General features: G+C 37.5%; 1 protein-coding gene across 3 annotated transcripts; it reads right to left on the bottom strand.

Moving 5' to 3' along the window:
- Positions 1-4620: 4620 nt before the first annotated feature.
- On the bottom strand, positions 4621-18581 carry LOC105495819 (iodothyronine deiodinase 2). 3 transcript variants are annotated; one of them, XM_024797284.2, is made up of 3 exons: positions 18360-18581; positions 13317-13424; positions 4621-10398 (listed from the first exon to the last, which is right to left on the bottom strand). In XM_024797284.2, exons 1-3 carry the CDS (start codon positions 18579-18581, stop codon positions 9799-9801), a joined length of 930 nt encoding a protein of 309 aa, XP_024653052.1. In that variant the 3' UTR covers positions 4621-9798. The 3 variants fall into 3 exon arrangements, with proteins under 3 accessions (XP_024653052.1, XP_070955896.1, XP_070955897.1); XM_071099795.1 differs by lacking the exon at positions 13317-13424 and having other exon boundaries at positions 9659-10398; XM_071099796.1 differs by lacking the exon at positions 13317-13424 and having other exon boundaries at positions 9823-10398.
- Positions 18582-20556: the final 1975 nt, after the last annotated feature.

Below are 20556 nucleotides of genomic sequence, written 5' to 3'. Positions count from 1 at the left end.
TAAACTCAGATGCAAAAATCCTCTACAAAATATTAGCAAATTGAATTCTACGTGTATAAGCAGAATTATACACCATTCTGAGTGGAGCTTATCCCATGTATGCAATGCTAAAATCTAGTCCAAAATTCAAAAATTAATTCATGTAATTCATCACATCAAGGAGCTAAAAAAAAAAATCACATGATCAAATCAATAAATACAGAAAAGGCATTTGACAAAATCCAATACCACATCATGATAAAAACACTTAGTATGCTAGGAGTGAAGGTAACTTTGTCAATAGGTTAAAGAGCATCTACAAAAATACTACAGCTAATGTCATACTTTATGAGAAACTCAAAGCTTTCCTATTATGATTAGAAACAATACAAAAATGTCCCCTCTCACCACTTCTTTTTAACAGTGTACTAGAAGTCCTAGCTAATACAATAAGACAAAAAAGAATATAAAAGGTATACAGATTTGGAAGGAAAAAATACAGCTGTCTTTGGATGCATATTACATGATTTGTCTTTATAGAAAATACGAAATAATACTTTTTTTGTAAAAAACCTTCTAGAACTAACTAGCAACTATATGAATAGAAAAGTTGCAGGAAAGAAGGTTAATATAAAAAGTCAATTGTTTCCCTATATACCATAAATAAACAAGGGGAATTTGAAATTGAAAACAAAATGCATCAAATTAGGTCCCTCAAAAATGAAATACTTACATATAAATGTAACAAAATATATATATTTTATATATATATATATAAGTTCTATATGTAGAAAATGATAAAACTTTGACAAAATATATCAAAGAATAACTAAATAAATGGAGATATTCGGTGTTTATGGATAGGAATACTCAATTTTGTCAAGGTATCAGTTCTTCCCAATGTGCTCTATAGATTCAATGCAATGCAAATAAAAACGCCAGCAAGTTATTTTGTGGATATCAACAAACTCATTCTAAAGTTATAGGAAGGCAAAAGACACACAACAGCCAACACAATACTAAGGGAGAAGTACAGACTGAGAGAATTGACACTACCTAACCTCAAGACTTAACCATAAAGCTACAGTAGTCAAGACAGTGTGATATTGATGAATGAATAGACAAAAGGATAATGGAACAGAATAGAGAGCCTAAAAATAGATCCACAAAAATGTAGTCTAGTTGCCTTTGACAATGGAGCAAAGGCAATACGATCTTTTCAACAAATCACTCTGTAATACAGACCTTACAGCCTTTATAAAAATTAACTCAAAGTAGATCATAGATCTAAATGTAAAATACAAAACCGTAAAGCTTTTAGAAGATAACATAAGAGAAAATCTAGATGATCTTGGGTATGGTGATAACTTTTCAGATATGTTACCAAAGTCTTCATCCATGAAGGAAATAATTGAAAAGCTAGATTTCGTTAAAATGAAAAACTTCTCCTCTGTGAAAGACAATGTCAAAAAAATGAGAAGACAAGCCACAGATTGGGAGAAAATATTTTCAAAAGACACATATAATAAGGGATTGTTATCCAAAATATACAGCAAACTCTTTAAAACTCAACAGAAGATGAGATAACAAACAACCAGGTTCAAAAATGAGCCAAAGACCTTCACAGACACCTCACCAGAGAAGACATACAAGTGGAAAATAACATGAAAAGGTGCTCCATATCATATGTTATCAAGGAAATGCAAATTAATTGTAATATAGTATCCTGGAGTGGATTCTGGAACAGAAAAAGCACATTAGAATGTAGAGTATGGACTTTAGTTCATAATAATACCATATCATTATTGGCTCATTAGCTATAATAAGTGTACAAATTAACACAATAGGTTAATAGTAGGGGAAAGCTGGCATGGAGCTTATAAGAACTCTCTGTACTATCTTCTTAATTTCTCTGTAAGTCTCAAATTGTTCTAAAACAAAAATTTTATCTTTTTTAAAAAAGTAAAAATCATTTCAGACATGAAGACCAAACCTAACAGAATATAAGAACAAATACAGACAAGGAATGGACTGTGAAATAATTTTTAAAAAATAAGATACCACCTCATACCTATTGGAGTGTCCAAAATCCAGAACATTGACAACACCAAGGGTTAGTGAGGATGTGGAACATCAGGAATTCTGATCCATTGCCAGTGGGAATACAAAATGGTACAGCCACTTTGGAAGAAAGTTTGGCAATGTCTTACATAACTTTAAAATGCTCTTACCATGCAATTAAGTAACCATGCTCTTCAATATTTACTCAAAGGAGTTGAAAACCTATTCTATACAGAAACCTGAACACAGATGTTAATAGCAGTTTTATTCATAATGGCCAAAACTTGGAAGCAACCAAGATGTCTTTCAGTAGGTAAATGGATAAATAAAATCTGGTATAGCCAGATAATGGAATATTATTCAGCACTAAAAGGAAATGAGCTATCAAGCCATGAAAAGGCATGGAGAATCCTTAAATGCATATTACTAAGTGAAAGAAGTCAATCTGAAAGGCTAGGTACTGTACAATTCCTATATGACATTCTGGAAAGATAAAACTGTAGTGACAATAGAAAGATCAGTGGTTGCCAGGGGTTGGGAGTGGCATGAGATGAATAGGCAGAGCACAGAGGGTTTTTAGGGCAATGAAAATAAAAATACCTTTTTCCGTTTTATAATGATGGATAACACGTCATTATACATTTGTTCAAACCCATAGGATGTATAAAATGGTCCTAATGTAAGCTATGGACTTTGGGTGATAATGATGTGTCAATGTAGGTTCATCAACTGTAATAAATATATCACTCTGGTGAGAGATGTTGATAATAGGGGAGGGTTATTCCTGTGCGGAGCAGGCGGTATATGGAAAATCTCCATACCTTCTTCTGAAAGTTGCTGGGAACATAAAACTGCTCTTAAAAAATAAAAAGTCTCTTTCTAACAACAACAACAAAAAGCCACTGAGTTAATGTCTGACACCTCTATATATTCAGAGCTCTTCTTGCTCTCCTTTTTTCTAGTAACGGATCCTACCCCCATTCAACAGAGTGGGCATGTTACCCAAATTGGTCCAATCCAATTTCTTCCCTGGGAATAAGGTCAAACTCCTTCTGAACCACTTTATAATGAAATTGTAAGTCAGAGGCTTCCCCTAGCCAGATCACCCAACATCCAGAGAAGCTGCTCTGGGTGAAAAAGCTGGCACCCAAAAAAGAGTGAAGACAAAAGATCTGGCAAGCACTGAAGGCTTCTATGTTCCTGAATCCAGTTGTTACTAAGGCAAGTTTTATCCCAATCATTTGCAGAGTTTGGTTATTTCAGCCAATAAGTTCCACTTTTTAATTTTTTTTTTTAGATTGACTTGGTCACTTGCAGGGTCTTAATGAATCCACAACAGGCTCCTTAAGGGAGTGTCTTAGTTTATTTTCTGTTGCTATAACAGAATACCACAGACTGGATAATTTTTAAACAATAGAAATTTGTTTGGCTCACATTTCTGGAAGCTGGGAAGTCTAAGATCTCAGGGCCACATCTGGTGAGAGCCTCTTGCTGTGTCATAACGTAGCAGAAGGCATCACATGGTGAGAGAGAGGGCGAGAGTGCACAAAACAGAGAAACGGGGGCTGAACCTCATCCTTTTGTTAGAAGCCCACTCTGGCATTAACTAACCCACTCCCTCCATAATGGAATAATCTATTCAAGAAGGGAGAACCCTCATAACCTGATCACCTCTTAAAGGCCCCACTTCCCTGTACTGTTATATCGGCAATTAAATTTCAGCATGAGTTTTAGAGGGGGCATTCAAACCATGGCATGAAGTGATGTTTTCATGAGTTTGGTTATATTGTTTTTACACACTACATTGTACCTAGCACAGGGCCCTGCAAAGAATAGAAACTCAACAAATAGTTGTCAAAGTAATAATTTTTTAAATTTCCTTTTGAAATTCTGGAATAGTATGTAAGATGTTAATATTAATAAAATTATTATGTGTAGGAAATCATGAGCAAGTTCAGAGTCTCAAGAGATACTCCTACTTAAGTTGCCTGTTTTCCAAAAAATGCACATATTTAAACATGTTATGAACATATTCCTTTTCATTAACAGTCCATTGCCTCCATATAACATATCCTTTATACCTCGTCATAGTGAAAAGTGCTTGATATAAATGTATTCAAATTTATCACATATTAATACACTGCCAATCATATAACAAATAATGTAGATGTGTGTGCTTATAGTACATGTGTGCATGTGTGTGTGTGTGTGTGTCGGTTTAACCAACTTCTTAGAAGGTATATTAATTGCACTTAGAAAACCTGAGATGTAAATCTAACAAAGTAAAAGTTGGCTCCACAGTCTCTTAAACAGGCCCCTTTCTATGAATTCTGTGTGTAACTTGTTCATAAATATGGAAAGTATCTGAAGATTTTCTTTTTACGTGTCTTGATTTCCTTGAAGACTCTGGCACACAGCCTGAGATTAAAATAATCTGGCATTGCTGGCTCCTTTGCCCACAAATACCAAGGAATAAATATTAGAATGATGGATTCTCTTTCCCTTGTCAACCATGAATATGTTCCAGCCTGGGGTAAGTTCTAGGGAGAAATGTTAAAATAAACAAATAGAACCAAAGAGTAGCTTTATTCTTTTATTCAAAGTTTATTAAAATACAAGAACAAATTGTATAAGCACACATACCACTCAGCACCCATATGATAGCACTCTTTCTACTGATAATCTCCAAAGCAGTTTTCTGCAACTGAGAAGCACATATGAGTAGCATATGCACGCATGCATTCTCACCACATTTACCCAGGACTCTTAGCATCATGTCCCGAATATTCTCCTTGCCAAGGAGACAAAGATGGGGAGAGGCAAACTAATGTGACTACATCCAACCACTAACTGAGTCGATGACTCTTTCGTCAGTAGTTATCATCCGCACACTGGTCAACTCTGCACATCTCTGTCTCCCTCTTCGGGTGCCCGATTACTTGGGCTAGTGAGTCTGGTGACAATGTGATGCAAAACTAAACAAAACTGGCCAACATTCCCTACCCAATATCATTTCATTGCTTTGGTTATAAAATACTGGATACTTATTTCTTTACATCCCCCAATCCTAACACACATAAAACCCACACTGACCAGTGACATGGGCCTGGAGAAGTCTCGAGAGAATTTTCTTTATTTCCCATCCCCTTCTGTGGGTTTCTTTCATTCATGTGTTTACCTGTTTGCTTTTTCAGGGGAGGGGGAGAAATGGAGGGTTTGAGCCAAAATAGTGACTTCATTAAACATCTGCTGGGTCTTCGAAGTCTCAGTAAATATTGAATAAGCTCCCTGGAGCTCTGCTGTTGCTGCCTAAGACGGGCAGTCAGCCCTGACTTGCATGAGCAGTCTTGTTTGGATATCTGCACATGTTTGCCTTCTATTGGTTCAGACTCACCTTGGAACAGAGCTGGGTCTGTTAAATCTGAGACCTTGCTTCTGGTACTATACACATAGGGCATTAGGAAGTGGCCCGATGTTTTGCTCATCCTAAAGTCACTCAATGACTTGCAGCAGCCTTCAGCCTTCCTTCAGTTGTGAGAAGTTTGTTTTCAAATCTTCCCAGATTTGTAGACCAAGCCCTCAGGGCCTTGTTCTTCCCAGTTAGCAACTTTCTAGCTCTCCCACCCTAGATCCTCTCTTTTCTTAGAGAGCCTCAGGACATGACCAAGATTGTGCCAGTTGCAAAGCAGACATTGGTACTCAAGCCCCATTCTGGAAGTATATATGAAGAGTGGGTTTGGATTCTATTTTTAGAGTGAAGGAGGAAGTTGGAATCTAACTATATATATTTTAACTCTGATTTTTGGCAATACCATTAAGGGGGGAAAAAAAAGAGGCTCCTAAAGTCAAAAGCCTTACTGTCAGTCTCCACTGCTGAGACACATGACATTGGGGATGTTCTGAAAAGCTCTAAATGCTAGTAAAGGTTTTCATTAATCCTTCAGTAGGACAGAAGTCAGTGTCTACATTTTTCCTTTTTCAATGGTCATATGACTCTAATTAAACTTATTTTCCAAACCATCAGTCAGAGGTCAGGTGGAACAAATGTCCAGATTCATCCATCCTCTTATGATTGACATAAAGGGACATCCTGTAAATCAGTCAATCCCTCTTGCTTTGCACATAGCCCACAGGGCGTGCTGAGAACACCTTATAATCCACCTTTGGCTTTTCCCAAAGGCATACATATTGTCTCTAACCTGCCCTCTAGAATTTTGTGCAGCAAGGCAGCACCAACATGTGACCTCACGATATTTCATAATTTTTATTTAAGAGCCCAAATAGTAAAATACACTCAGGCAAAATGAAAGACAATAGGCTATTCTTCCCACCTTGATGAGAGAATAAGCACTTCCTGGTTAATGGGAGAAAAAATTAACTAAGCAGACCCCTGGGAAGTTGATATTACCAAAAATCAAGGAGACGTTCTATAAATGAGGTGAAGACACAGGACCAGAGACCCAATGTGAAAAAAGAAAGTCATGTAAGTTAAGTGGCTGTCACTTAGCTATACAAAGCAGGAACAGTTACTAATCTGCCTCTAAGGAGGTCAGTTACATTTTAATAGCTGTATGAAACACTTCTACATTACTATGCAGGCATCTCCATTCATGCCCGTTCAAGAAAATCATTGTTGATCCCACTAGTATTTTCACTAAGCAATAAATAAAGTCAGTTTTTGATAGTTCCAAGACATAAGTCTTTCAAACAATAAGTGTTTGAGTAAACCCAGATGCTATGATAATATCTAAATTTTCTTGGAAACTATTTCAATAATAGACAAACTAATGCAGCTTAAAAGGCCTAACTGATAGCTCCATGTAAACACAGCCTATGGGAGAAACATGATTAGGGAATAAGAAAGAGAACTCAGACTTTTATATATGATATAAATATATCATAGATTTATACTATGATATATAAATAGATATACTTTTCCCTGTGAGACTAAGAACTACAATTCTTCAAAGGAACATACCTTATAAAACACATGATAGGTAGGTGAGTATTGGCAAACTAATAATTTCTCAGCATATCAGCTAAAGCATTGATTTTCCTCTACCTCAAAATAATGAGTTCTTGTTAATTTCATAAAAGAATACACCACAAGAAATCATAAAAATTCATGTTGCGATAAATAGGTTACATAATTACAGACTTAACCCTGATAACACCAAGGCATTCTACATAGTGTAGGATTCCTGAGCTTTGTCCATTCATTTTCTCCATTGGCCCTTCCACAGCCTTTCTTCCAGAAAATTCTTACATGTTCTATTGAACATCTTCCTCCCTGGTAGCCTATGTCTTTCTATGTTTCCTTCCTCTGCTTCATTTCTCCATTGGGCTATCCTCAGGGAGAATTGTCTGCACACACATAAACGACCTCCTTCTTTAAAAATATAGCACAACTGGGTGATTTTTCCATCATCCTTTTCCCCAGTTGACTAGCACTGCCTCAGCCAAATCTCATCCCCCCACCGGCTTATCTGACATACTGTTACATTATCGTACATATAGAACAAAGGGGAAGCTTAAGGACAACAGTGTGAATGTGCTGCAACCGGGTTCTTTATGTTACTGCTTTAGCGTCCCACATAAATCTCAACACCATTTTGAGGTTAAAAATCAATGGGGGCCGAGATAAGCCTTGAATGTAGAGGTTAACAACTGAGGAATCGGAAATGATTATTCTCAGTATGATTTTCCAGCAACTCATTAGATAACATCACATTTTTGAAATTTGTTTTGTTTCTTTGTGGGTGGTTTTTATAGAATTTAAAACATTAGAAAGCTGATGTTGCCATGAAAAATCAGTCACAACGGAGCTTTAATATTTACACAATATACCAGCTAGTGACATGTGATATGTTGCTCCCATTTAAAAAATAAAATAAAATAAAATACTTTGGGTTCTTGCACACCTAGTTCTCATGCTTTTCTCATTTCAGACAACTAGTTTAAGAATGTATTTTCAACTTTAGTTTTTATCTATCCATTTTATTTTTTTATTCAGTTATTAATGGAATGGACAAAAGATCCTTTGACTGTACCATCAAATACAATCATATACTATGATTTCATAATAGTCTCACATTTACAAAAGAAATTATGATACGAAATTGGTTGGTCTATTCTTTTGGGGGCTATAATCTTAAATATTACTTATGGGTAAAACTATAGTGTCTATTTTAAAAAGAAAAAAATATATATTAAAATAGCATTATAATCATATACTATAGGGACTTTAGATACTGAGGAACTAAACCTCAGCTAATGGGACCAAAGGAAGATCCAAGTCCAAATTCAAAGGTCAATGGAAATTCCATGATACCGGGGGTTGCCTTATAACAAAGCCTCCAAAATGGTTGATCGGAATTATCTCTAACTTCCTCTTCCTCTATTTTGCAATGGAAGTAAGCTTGTTTGTTTGCACCTATTCTTCATTATAGCTCACCTACTGTGGGAGGAAATCAAGGCTGTGCTGAATGGCCATGGTACCTACCTCCCACAGCAGCTGTGTGTGTGTGTGTGTGTGTGTGTGTGTGTATATATATATATATTTGTATGTATGTATGTATGTACGTATAATTTCTTCAGCGCAGCATTCAGAGAGAACACTGCTATAGAGACTGAGATTAGGAATGACTTGGGCCACATAGTAATTGTAGGAATGGAGAGGAAAACACCAGCACCACCAGACCCACTGGTTTTCCTTTAATAGGTATCATGGGGTATAATTAACCCACTGAAAATATACATACCACATACATGGTTCAAAAATAATTATTTCCAAAAGAAACCCCTCACAATTACAAATATTTAAGTATTTCTTTTCTTTCCATCTCCCCTTTCTCCTCTCTAGGAGCATATGACAAATATATTGTTTTTATATGTGTATTCTCTGTGCCACTTTTAGTTGAGCTCCTTCTTCTTTTTCTGGCCTTGTGTATGTTTCTACGTTTTTGTGGTTAAGAAATGAGTCCCACTCTCTACAGCTTAAGGTTAGAAACTGTGAATTTTCTAAATCTTTCTGCCTCCTGCTCCCTAGCTTGTCGATTTCATTTCTTTTTTAGCACTCTCTCCACCTGCCTAGAAATTAACCATCAGATTACAGATGATCATTCTAACCACCCAGATTGAGGGATCATTCTTGGTATCTAAAATATAACAATAAATTCTGGGATATGAAGACTGAGAGCACTACATGGCTAGAAACTGGAACATCAGAAATGACTCTAACATAAGGTCTAACCTTAACACCAACGTCTAATCACACCACCAATGTCTAACCACATGGCCTGGGCTCAAGAACTTGTAACATTTGGGAATTTTCCAACTGGGCTCCATCCATGCCAAATAGAGCCAAGGCAATACCCTTTATCTTAACGTAGACAGTGGCTTCCCTAATGTAGTAATTATTCAGGTAAGTCTTTTCCTCTGGTCTCAAAGCATGCATCAGCTGTATCAGTTCCTTCTCAATGCAGAATGAACACACGCTGAATCAGGGTTTCTTCCTCTCCGTCTTGGGATCTTTTCACATAGGGCTTTTTACTAAGAAGAGAGGTGATACGGCTACTACTTAGCCCAATGCCATTTGAGTAGTGAAAGAAGTATGGAGCTGTTAGAGATTCATGTTCTTCCGATAAACTCCTGTCTTTCAGTAAGCCAATAGGGCTCTGTTGAAATAGGGATTCAGTTCTTAATGTCCTTGCCTTTATATAACTTTTTAAAACAATAAGCTCTCTTATAATCATACCTTTAACCAGCTAATCTAGTTTTCTTTCATCTCTTGCTGAAATTCTTCTCCAGCCAATGCCGGACTTCTTGAAGGTTGTAGGAGAAGGGGCCCTTTCCTCCCAGATAAGCTATTTTCTGTCTCTGCACAATGCACACACGTTCAAAGGCTACCCCGTAAGCTATGTTGGCGTTATTGTCCATGCGGTCAGCCACAACTCGGCACTGGGGCGGCAAGGAGAAACGCTCCAGAAGCTGCTGGGCTGCTGCACATCGATCTTCCTGGTTCTGGTGCTTCTTCACCTCAAAAGACAAAGAGGAGTCCCCAGGTATCGCCCAGCCGTCTGATGGATGAGCCTCATCAATGTAGACCAGCAGGAAGTCGGCCACTGAGGAGAACTCTTCCACCAGTTTGCGGAAGGCTGGCAGCTGGCTCGTGAAAGGAGGTCAAGTGGCTGAACCAAAGTTGACCACTAGTGGGCGCTCAGGGCTAGCAAAGTCAAGGAGGTGGCAGGCGGCTCCCTCAGCTATCTTCTCCTGGGTACCGTGGCCACTGTTGTCACCTCCTTCTGCACTGGAGACATGCACCACACTGGAATTGGGGGCATCCTCACCCAATTTCACCTGAGGGTAAAACAACAAAAAAAAAGAAGGTGAGAACATCACATTAAACACATTGCCACTTCAATTCACATTAAATAGTTACAATTGGCTCTAACACAGTATGGTATTTCCTTCAGACTATGTGGTAAACATGTATCGATTTGAGTAAAGAGGCTTCATGGCAGGTAATGTAAAGAATGGCCCAAAAGAGAATAAAAGTCTTTTTTATTCTGTATAGTCACTGAAGGTAATTATTTTCATCACTGAAGGCACTGGAGTTAACTCTTTTTATAATTAAGCCAAGGCTGGTATTCTTTACTATCTTTATTTTGCTGTCAATTCTTAACATGCATTCGATAACAAATGATTAATTGACTTCATTTTAAAAGTTAGAAGCAAATGGTCTACTTTAAGACAAATTATCAGGGTCTTGGGACATGGTGCCTCCTTCTGAATTCTGAAACACCAGGCAGGACCTTTATTTTCTTGCATGATACTAAGTCATTTAATCTCAACCAATGGCCAGTGATACCAGTGGGCTCTATTCTTGGCCAGACCTAGAAAACCTGAGGTCTACCATTTATAAGAAGGGTTACTTCCACTTAACCTCTTTAGTGATTCAGTTTTCCCACCCGTAAAATGGAAATAATAATGCCTGTCTTCCACATATGGCAACTGGAGGGCAACAAGAGAAAAAGAGCTCTTTGTGCGCTGTAATTATATGGGTGTGTGTTGCCCTTATCAGATGCTACCCCACCATGTGAAATAAAACATCATCATTCTTGGGCAATTTTGTGTTTAAAATATATATCTATCCTGAGCAAAGCTTTGAACTCTCCTCAATATGGCATCCTCCCTGGAGGCTTCTACTGCCACTGCTTACAAGGTGGTTCTTACCACTCCAAACTTACAATTTCCATTAAAAAAAAAAAAGACAAAAAGAAACAAAAATGGTTACTCCAGAGTTCTATATTAATTTCTCATTTTCCAAGTGTGCTTGTTTCCCTCTCTTTATCTAGGCAGTCACACTAAAAAGTACTTTTCTACCCCACAATTTGTTAACAAGCTCCTCTGAATCATAAAATATTGGGGCAGAAGAGGTAGAGAAAAAAATTGTTTCATGTGTTCCCTTTGCACATGGTTTAAATAGTTGAAAACAGAATGAAGGAAAGTTTGCAGCCTTTGAATCTGTAAATTGATAATAAAAAGCAGGCAACAGTAAAAGAGCCAATTACTTCAGTTTGAATTAATACAGTTGGATCTTCCTTGGAATGGTTTAATCAAAGCCAATAACATTAGGGACAACTTACGACAGTACAATTGATTTTTATATACTATCCTTAATATTATAATATACTTCCAACTTGATCGACTTATTTCCCTCATATACATATAGCCACACATAATGTTACTGTTAATTGAAGTCACTTAGAAGTGAATTGTTAAAGATGTAACAATCCAAACTGATATAACACACTCAAGGGCTTTTAGTCAGAAGCTTCTATCTACTGTTAATGCATAACTCATTTTAACTGTAGAGAAAGAATTAAAGTTCTTTCTCTCCCTTCTAAAAAATCCTAGCAGGGCATGTTTAAAATAAGCATTATTAGTGTTCTAAGAGAAATCTTATGGTAATAATCTTCCTTCTTAGAAAGGAAGATGCTGGTGTGATTTAAGTAAGTACATTTTGTTTTTTAGTCACCGCCACAGAGAAAATTATTTTACTTATACTAACTTTCTTGGTTAATTTGCAAGTGACACTAGATGGAGAAATCTAATAAGCACATTTAGCTGGATTCTTTCATATGAACTACACTAGTCTTTAAGGCGTGAAAATATACATCAAATTTAAAGATATACATGTTGAAGGTATTACAAACATTTTAATCCATGGATTATTTTTGTACTTCCTTTTTTATAGATCTAGGTAGTGGGTAGCAGCCTCTTCTCTTTAGATCTTTCCCATTTGAAATAATAGTAATGATTCTGGAAGGGATGTTTTAACAATATCATGTGTACTGTGTACCTCAACATACTGTGATAAGAAGACCTAAATGCATTCAGATTAGTCTGTTATAGTGACTTCCTGTTAAGTAAGCAACCTGTACACTTGTAGGTTCTTGATAGGTAAAAACATGCATCTGCATTTTGGAATCATTTTTGAAACCTATGAACAATTATGTGGCCTTGATAAATGGGCCTCTAACCCCCGACTCATCCAAGCAGACCTGTTGATCCTTTCATTATGTCTGATTATTCAACTGAATAATCTAATCTGATGCTTTTGTCACAGGAGGCTCTCTTGTTACCTGCAGTAAATTTTCTTGGGAAGTTAATGCACCCTCTCTTTCTTAGAGACAATGTATAGTTCAGCTGCAGAATTCTTTCCAAAACACAGACTAATTTGCCTTGGGAAATTTAGAGTAAGTATAACACTGTCACTCTAAAATGAAAAATTAGGAAAGTTACCAAATTCATAATGCTCTTTATGTGGGGGATTTAGCATTTTGTTAGGATTAGGGTTAGACAGGGAAGTATTTATTTTATTGAATGAATGCTAGTTGTTATAATCCTAGGTCAGTGAAGAATTTTACACATAATCATCACCCTGATCTGCAATGAACATAATCATATTTGGGTGATGGATAAGCTCACTGAGGCAGATAAATTTAGAAATACGAATCCTGGAGCTGTCTCGTAGAGTACTACCATAATCACCACTCAGTGTCATTGATCCGTCCTTGATTGTCGCCTCTGGTCAGTGCACAAAACAAATGTGGCCTATTCTTTTTATTTTTTTTTGAGCAGCCAGGGTCCCTTACTGAATCTTATAATGTCATAAATGGATATTCTTATTCATGAAGGTGCCTAGACAAGAGAAAATGCATAGGTAAAATTAATATTATTAATAAAACTAAGAAGGAAAAACACACACCCACCATCCATAAATCCAAATGTGAGTAGACCAGTAGTCTGCTTTTATAAGCTTCATATACTAGTCATAAAATGTGTCCATCTTTGCTAAAACCTGATGGAGGACAATTTAGCTAAAATAAAGAAAAAAACACTTTTTTTAGATATGGAAGTTTCCTTTAAACTAAAAGAAAATATTCTAAAAGGATATTACTGTTTATTCTCATCTCCCCATTTGGTCACCATAAAAATTAAATTCCTAACAGACCAGAGTTTCAAATGGAGAACTTCTTGGTTTGCTGGGTTATGCGCCCTGCTGAGACAGGCTGGGAGAATCACCATTGTCTTCGATGATGGAAGATTGTTTGCTCTCCCCAGGAGCAAAGCATTCCTTGACACAGAGCCAAAATGATGAAGAAAATAAAGTCGGTCCCATAATAACATTTAGGCTGCAGGAAAGAAGCTCAACAAAAACAAGTTATCCCTTGGTACTCCCAAACTTTGTTTTAATTTCCCACAGTGGCACAGAAAGTCTGGCCACAAGTTACCTATCATCTTAATTTCTTCTTCTTAGAGGGTTTGTGTTTGGTTTTTGTCCTTAATGAGACATATTTGCCAAAGAGGCATTCAAAAGGCATTTTTTACTCTTGCGGAAGAGTAATTAGGTCGGTACCTCTTTCCCTGCCAGCATTAGCTGCTCTAAAGAGAACCCTGCCCAGTATTTAATGCCCAAACACAAGAAGCATCATTTCCACTAATTGGTCTTGAAGTTCCGATGTTCCCAAAGGGTCCCTTTATTCTGCAAGGATCAGAAAGGACATACGTAAAATGTGATATTGTCATCGCTGACTTTTATCTCTCTCATCTGCACTATTACAGTGGTCCTTTCTTACGATTTTGCAAGCAACATCAACACAACACCAACAAAGGAGGTAAATAAAGGATTTGCATTTTTACAACAGAAGACATCTCTGGGCCAAGTTCAGATGTTGCAATGGACATCTTTATAAGTATGAACATGAACATAAACATATAGCATATATAAAAATTTGATTCCCTTGATGATGTTCAGTGTTCAGTGCATGGGGAAAAAGGAAATGCTGCTTTAGCATGTGGACTGTGAAATGCAGGGCAAGGGAGAGAAAAGAACCATTCATCAAGTAGAAGCAGAAAATACAGCATATACTACTAACCTTGTTTTTTGTTTTGGAGTTTTATTTCTTTTTCTTTTCCACAGCCTGAGAAAGGCTTGTGGACAATATATCACATAATCTCATAATAGAATGTAAAGCAAATTATAAAAATGAAGGGTGGGTGTGTGGCAGCAGAATTTTCACACATACTTCTTGCTGTCCAAAGCCCTGAAAATGGCTTTATTAACTATCAGGAAGTTTCAAATTCTTTGACATAATGACCAGGCTACATCAATGTCCTTAGAAACATGGCCAAACTATCATTAAGCAGAGATTTAACCATTTATATTCAGATTGGCCAAATAAATCAGAGTTGAAGAATAGGCTACGTACTCCTTCCTCTGAGCTCAATTCCCTTTTAGCTATTCTCTTTTTAATTTGTACCTTGAAAATGTAGCTCTAAGCTCTATCATTCCCCAATGTTTTATCCAAGTGATGGACAAGCTCTGGCTGTGGCCTGCTTTGTGTTCTTTGGGGACTGTTTCTCTCTTAAAAGGGCCATTTTCCATTGTGGAAACTAGTGTCAAAGGCTTGAGGTGAATGAAGAGGAGGAGGAGAATGTTAAAGAGACCCTTTCAAAACCAAAATTATATGTTCAAATGAATATGTTTTCTGTACCTCTGCAATATTAACCGTGCAGAAGCTAAACTGCCTGTCAGCATCTATACTGTGTGTTTACTTTTACACTTCATTTAGGTAAGAGCCAGGCTCCCAGACAGAGCAGTTTGCTTATTGGTTGCATGTTTTTAGTCTCTGAGCACCAACACAAGGATATACTGTTCAGATGCAATGACACTGACTGAAGAAACTTAAATAACAAACACCTTTTATTCACCTCAGGGTCTCTCACCAGTGTCTCTAGACTTTCCTTTCAATCAAAATTGTACACAGAATCCATCTCTTACTAAACTCACATTATCTTTAAAGGCTTCTCCATATAGTTAATTCAAATCCTTTTCAACCTTTTAAGAAAGGGTTTATTTAAAAAAATAAAAAGAAAAGAAAAATTTATTTTGTTCTTTCTTTATTTCTGTGTTGCCCCTCGTGGAGGCAAAGCACAGGGATAATACTTTTACTCCACTTTCTCTACGTATCTTTCTGGGCATCTGACATGCAGCAACAAGGAGAATTAATAACGGCAAATCACATGTCTAGCTTTATCACATGGGCACACACCCCTCTTATCCTGGAAAACTTCACTTCTAGGGATGGGCAGCCTTGAAATAATGCAAATCAGGATTATGAAATAGTGTGATGCCATCTCAAACAGAACCTCCTACAATGTCTCTAGAAATGACTACACCCAAAGACAGTGGCACAGATGACAACAGCATTCAGAGAAGTGATTCAACCTGGTTGAGAGGTTCTGAGTGACCCTCAAATGCCACCAGAGAAACCACTACCCTTGCCATACTTGAAGACAGAAAGAGACCATCATTCAGTTCCAGCTGTGTTCATAATGTTTCCATTTATCACACACCCACTCCAGTCTTGTCTTTGGACATGTGGGTCCTGAGGTTGCTTCTACACATGGTAGCTATTACATAAATCATCAAAAGCAAACGTAATAACATCAGTCGTGAACTTGGTCACTAATCAAATCAGTAGGCAGGAACAAAAAAATACAGAAGAGGAATATACAAACCATATGCAAAAAGAAAAAACAAATCACTCATCCTTCCCAATTTCCTGGAATAGGAATAACAACATATTGCAACACAATGGAACACTATACATTAGTGAAAAAAACAATAAACTTTATTAAAGAGGTATTTGTTTGTTTTTCCATTTTATGTTCAATAAGCTGCTTAATGGGAGAAATAACCTCACTTAATATTTGTGGGTAACATTACAGCCCCCATTGTTTATGTGAGAGATGACTTTTTTCATGTTTTTCTTAATGAAACATGACATTTATATAAGAAATCTATGTATATAAGTAAAATTCTTCCAATAAGTGCTTTGTTTTTGTTTTTGTTTTTTTTTACTTTATAGACAAAAGGCAATTGTCCTTCCAAAAAGTAAGAGTTTAATATACTGAGATCAAACCACTGATGTTTCCATGGTGTCTGCTAACACATATAAAATAGGATGTTGAACAGGGAACTTCCTAATTAATGTCTGATATACTTGTGTACTCCTCCACCTGCCACCAAATTGCCTTCCTCTAAAACAAACCATAAAAACTTCCCATTCAATGTATACTTTTGTGGAAATGAAATGATGAATTCAATATCTACTTCTCTAGATCTCCCATCCTCTCTGACATGCACAATATAAACGAGTTTTTACTGTTAGAACTTTGAGCACCAATTCATATTCTCATAAAAGAATTTCCATCTCCTAAAAAGAACTCTTGCTATTCACATTTTTAACAACAATAAACACAAACTCTCTTTAGGTTACTATCGGTCATAAAGACATGTATTGTGGTAAAATTTTCCTAGTTCACAGCAGATATTTTCTTCTCGAACATCTGATTTTCAGAAGAACAATCCTGTCCTGAATTCTTTGTAATTTTACAAGTTACTTCTTCTCTTTTCCTGGTGCATGGTTTTATTTTTCTAGTGTTTATTTATGGAGGACGCATTCCCTTGTGCCTCTACTATTTCAAGTTCCCCGTCTCTGGTTCTAAGGTGCTGCCTGCCTAAAGCACACCACTTCACTGAACACCTGGCTTCTATATTCCTCTAAAATACAGATGTACAGTTCCTTTTTCTGGCATCTTGGGCAAGGTCCCACTACACTTTTAGGGAAACCAAGATTGTCTATTTTGATAACTACTTTTGCCAAAATAGCTCATTCTTCTCAAGCCTGGTTGAGGGGGTGGAGGGGAACTTTAGAAGTCATATGGGCATAGCAGGTAGCAGAAAACTGACAAAAGACCAGGGCCAAAATCTTCCTCTATGCCCCTGAAGATCTTAGTTGAAAATGCTCTACCAACATCTCTAACCAGCAAAAAGCCTGGAACATAGTATTTTGCATTTAGAAACTAAGATCACCACCTGTGATTTTGAGAGAGCAGCCCCTGGACGCTACCCGACCAGGTAAGGGAGACCACTGCCCTAATGCTCATAACAGCTCTGAGATTTCATGAAGCATAGACCCATCATCTCTTTCTAGGGCAACATATTTTATTTTTGAGAAACAAAGTAAAGGAGGCTCCCCTTGCAAATGCTGGATTTCTGACAGCTAGTTTTCAGATTTTTCTTTTGCAAGTTGGTATCTAGTAACTCAGGACTCACTGCCTGAAAATCGCTTCCAAAGGGTTCAAGTTTGAATCAATGTAGAGGAGGTGGTACACCGCTGCTTGCTTTCATTAACTCTTACCTCGACCAGAAACCAAGCAGCTATGATGCCCAATCACACTTTCTATGACCATTTTCTTATTTTGTCAGCTGTTTGAGAGTTTTGAGTAGCATTTCCCATTTCTTGCTTTTCAGTACCCACCCCTCGAGCATACTTCCTCAGTGTACCTCACTTGATAGCCTCGTATCAAGCAAAAAATCAAAATTCCAGTTTATGGCAAGAGCAGAATAAATGCAGCAGTCTCCTCTTCCCGATCATTTTCTGACTTTTCCCAAGTTATTGTACCAGCACAAATGCCTTCTACTCCCAAATCACAGCAAGATATGAATAACCCTTAGTAGAAAGACTCCTTATTAGGTCACACAGAGTTATTATGGCTTAATAGCTGTCACCCTCCCAAACTAACCTGTGCAACAGGTGTAGAAAGTAAACTTAGAGGCTCACTTGGCAGCTCCACAAATAGGGCTTCACAGCTCTCACCCCCGTGCTCCCAATGGCCTCTGGTCCCCAGCATGTGAGCCCCTGCCCCTGTAGACCTAAGAGGAAGCCCTTCTCAGTTCAGCTCACCTGTTTGTAGGCATCGAGGAGGAAGCTCTTCCAGACGCAGCGCAGTCCCTCTGAGGTCAGCATGCGCCGCCACTCTCCGCGAGTGGACTTGGAGCGGCTCAACAGCAGCACCACGTGCTTGAGCAGAATGACCGAGTCATAGAGCGCCAGGAAGAGGCAGTTGGAGAAAAAAACTGGCAGAATTTGCAGTGTGATCAGCAAGTCTACGCTGAGGATGCCCATCTTCTCTGCCTCCTGAGTCAGTTCCCTTGTGCGCTCTGGTTCCCCTTCACCCTCTTATTTAAAAGGGGGGTGGTGATAAAGGGGGTGGGGGAGGTAAGGGGGAAGGTTGGGGGTTGGGGGAGAAGGGGGAAAAAAAACTAAATTAAAAGGAAGCCCAAGTTGTCTCCTCTTTCAAAGAAGCAGAAATGGCAAGACTAAGTCCAGTCTCTCCAGCCCGGCAGTTGGAGTGTGCCCATCAATTCATTCAATTCGGAGCTGCTGCTTTTTTTTTTTTTTTTTTTTTTTTCAGGATTTAAGATGTTAAAAAAAAAAAAAAAAAAACTGGCGTACTCGTCCCTAATCCAGTTACCCCTGTCAGAGTCCGTTAAAGACAGGCAGTTCTACTTTCATTTCCAAGCACCTATGAGACTGTGGCAGAGATTTTAAAATTTTCTTTAGCCTTTCATTGTCTCTATGATCTTTAAACGTAGCCTGTTTCTTTCTTGAATTGCCAGTTTTTTTGGTTTTTTTGTTTTTTTTTTTTAATGTGCTTTAAGGGTAGTTTTTTTTTTTTTCTTTCTTTCTTTACTCCGTTTTACACACACTTTCTGTGCTTCTCTTTCTCCCAGTCTCACTTTCTTCCCCAGGAGCGACTGACTCCTCTTTTTTCTCACTCTCTGTCTTTCCCTTCTTGCTAGCTGTCTGTGGTGCAAAGTGCCTCTCTCTGCAGCCCAGTGAGTCTCCCTGACGCCTTTTATACATTCCCTGGCTAATTGCTGCAATAGAGAAATGAAAGCCTAATCTTGGTAAAGATCTTGACGTCATTGAGAAAGAGGGCTTTACTTTGGCCAGGACTACAGTGAATAGAAAAGCAAAACTCGACAACTTTTTTTTTTTTTTAGAAGGGGTGGGGGAGAGACAGTGGAATTTTGCTTTGTGATTTAAAGAGAGAGAAGAAAACTAATACCCTTGACAGCTTTCAGGAAATGCTTCCAAACTTTGGGAAAAGTAATTTAATATAATGTGCAGATTGATTTGGCCGACACTCTCTCTTCCGATTATCATTATCATTAATTTATGAGGGATTTTGGAAAGAAAGGATCCTGGAAGGCAGGTAGAAAAGAGGAAGAGTTATCACAGGTGGTCTTTGCTCTGTTTCTTGGAAAATATGAATGTTTATATACAATCTTTACACCTTTATACCATGACTCCAATTCTTCGTAAGATCTGTGACCTAGGTCCTTTAAATTTTTTTGAGTCATTATCTTATTTAAGAAAATGCAAAGTGAGTTGTAGGTGGAAAACTTGTAAACTATTTCAGTACCATCACGGCATTTCTTTAAAGCTTCTTGCAGAAACTTGAATACAGGTTTCTTTTTAGTTTTACCCAAGCTTCTAATGAAAAAAAAAAAAATCCAAATTCCTCCAGACAGGGAAGGAACTAGGTGACATTCTTTTAGCTTCATTTTGCAGATAAAATTAAAACTTTCCATTGACTAGCATTAAGAAGCCAAAAGGCTGAGAAATTAATTATTTATGAAAGCTCTTTAAATTTGGTGTTTCACCTGCTTCTGTTAGCATAACCCCTAAGAGACCTGATACTTTAAAGAATCTTCCTTTATGTTTGAAAAAAAAATTTAATTAAATGTATAGGAGGTTAAGAGCAGACTGAATTGGCTCAAGGTGCCACCCTGACCATTTTTCAATGGCTTGCCTCTCCCATGAGTCTTTAGGATAGATATTTAGGCAGACAATGCTTTGGCAGAATGGCATGACCCCCATTTTATTCTACTTTTTCATCCTGTGTTACCTAACAGATCACCTCTAGGAATTATGTTTTCTTGGAAGAAGGTAAGGCAAGTACAGACTTCGGGATGGGGTGTAAAATTGTAATTGAAAATTAATTAGCTGAGTTTTCTATGTAGCCAGAGCTCTCATTAGGCATAAGCTAAGCAGTAGATGCAAGCTTGTGGTTAGTGTATTGTGTATTTTTTCC

The sequence above is a fragment of the Macaca nemestrina genome, chromosome 7 (assembly GCF_043159975.1).
Source record: "Macaca nemestrina isolate mMacNem1 chromosome 7, mMacNem.hap1, whole genome shotgun sequence".
NCBI classification, from domain to species: domain Eukaryota; kingdom Metazoa; phylum Chordata; class Mammalia; order Primates; family Cercopithecidae; genus Macaca; species Macaca nemestrina.
Note: the sequence above shows the minus strand (reverse complement) of the source record. Positions and strands in the feature narration are given on the sequence as shown.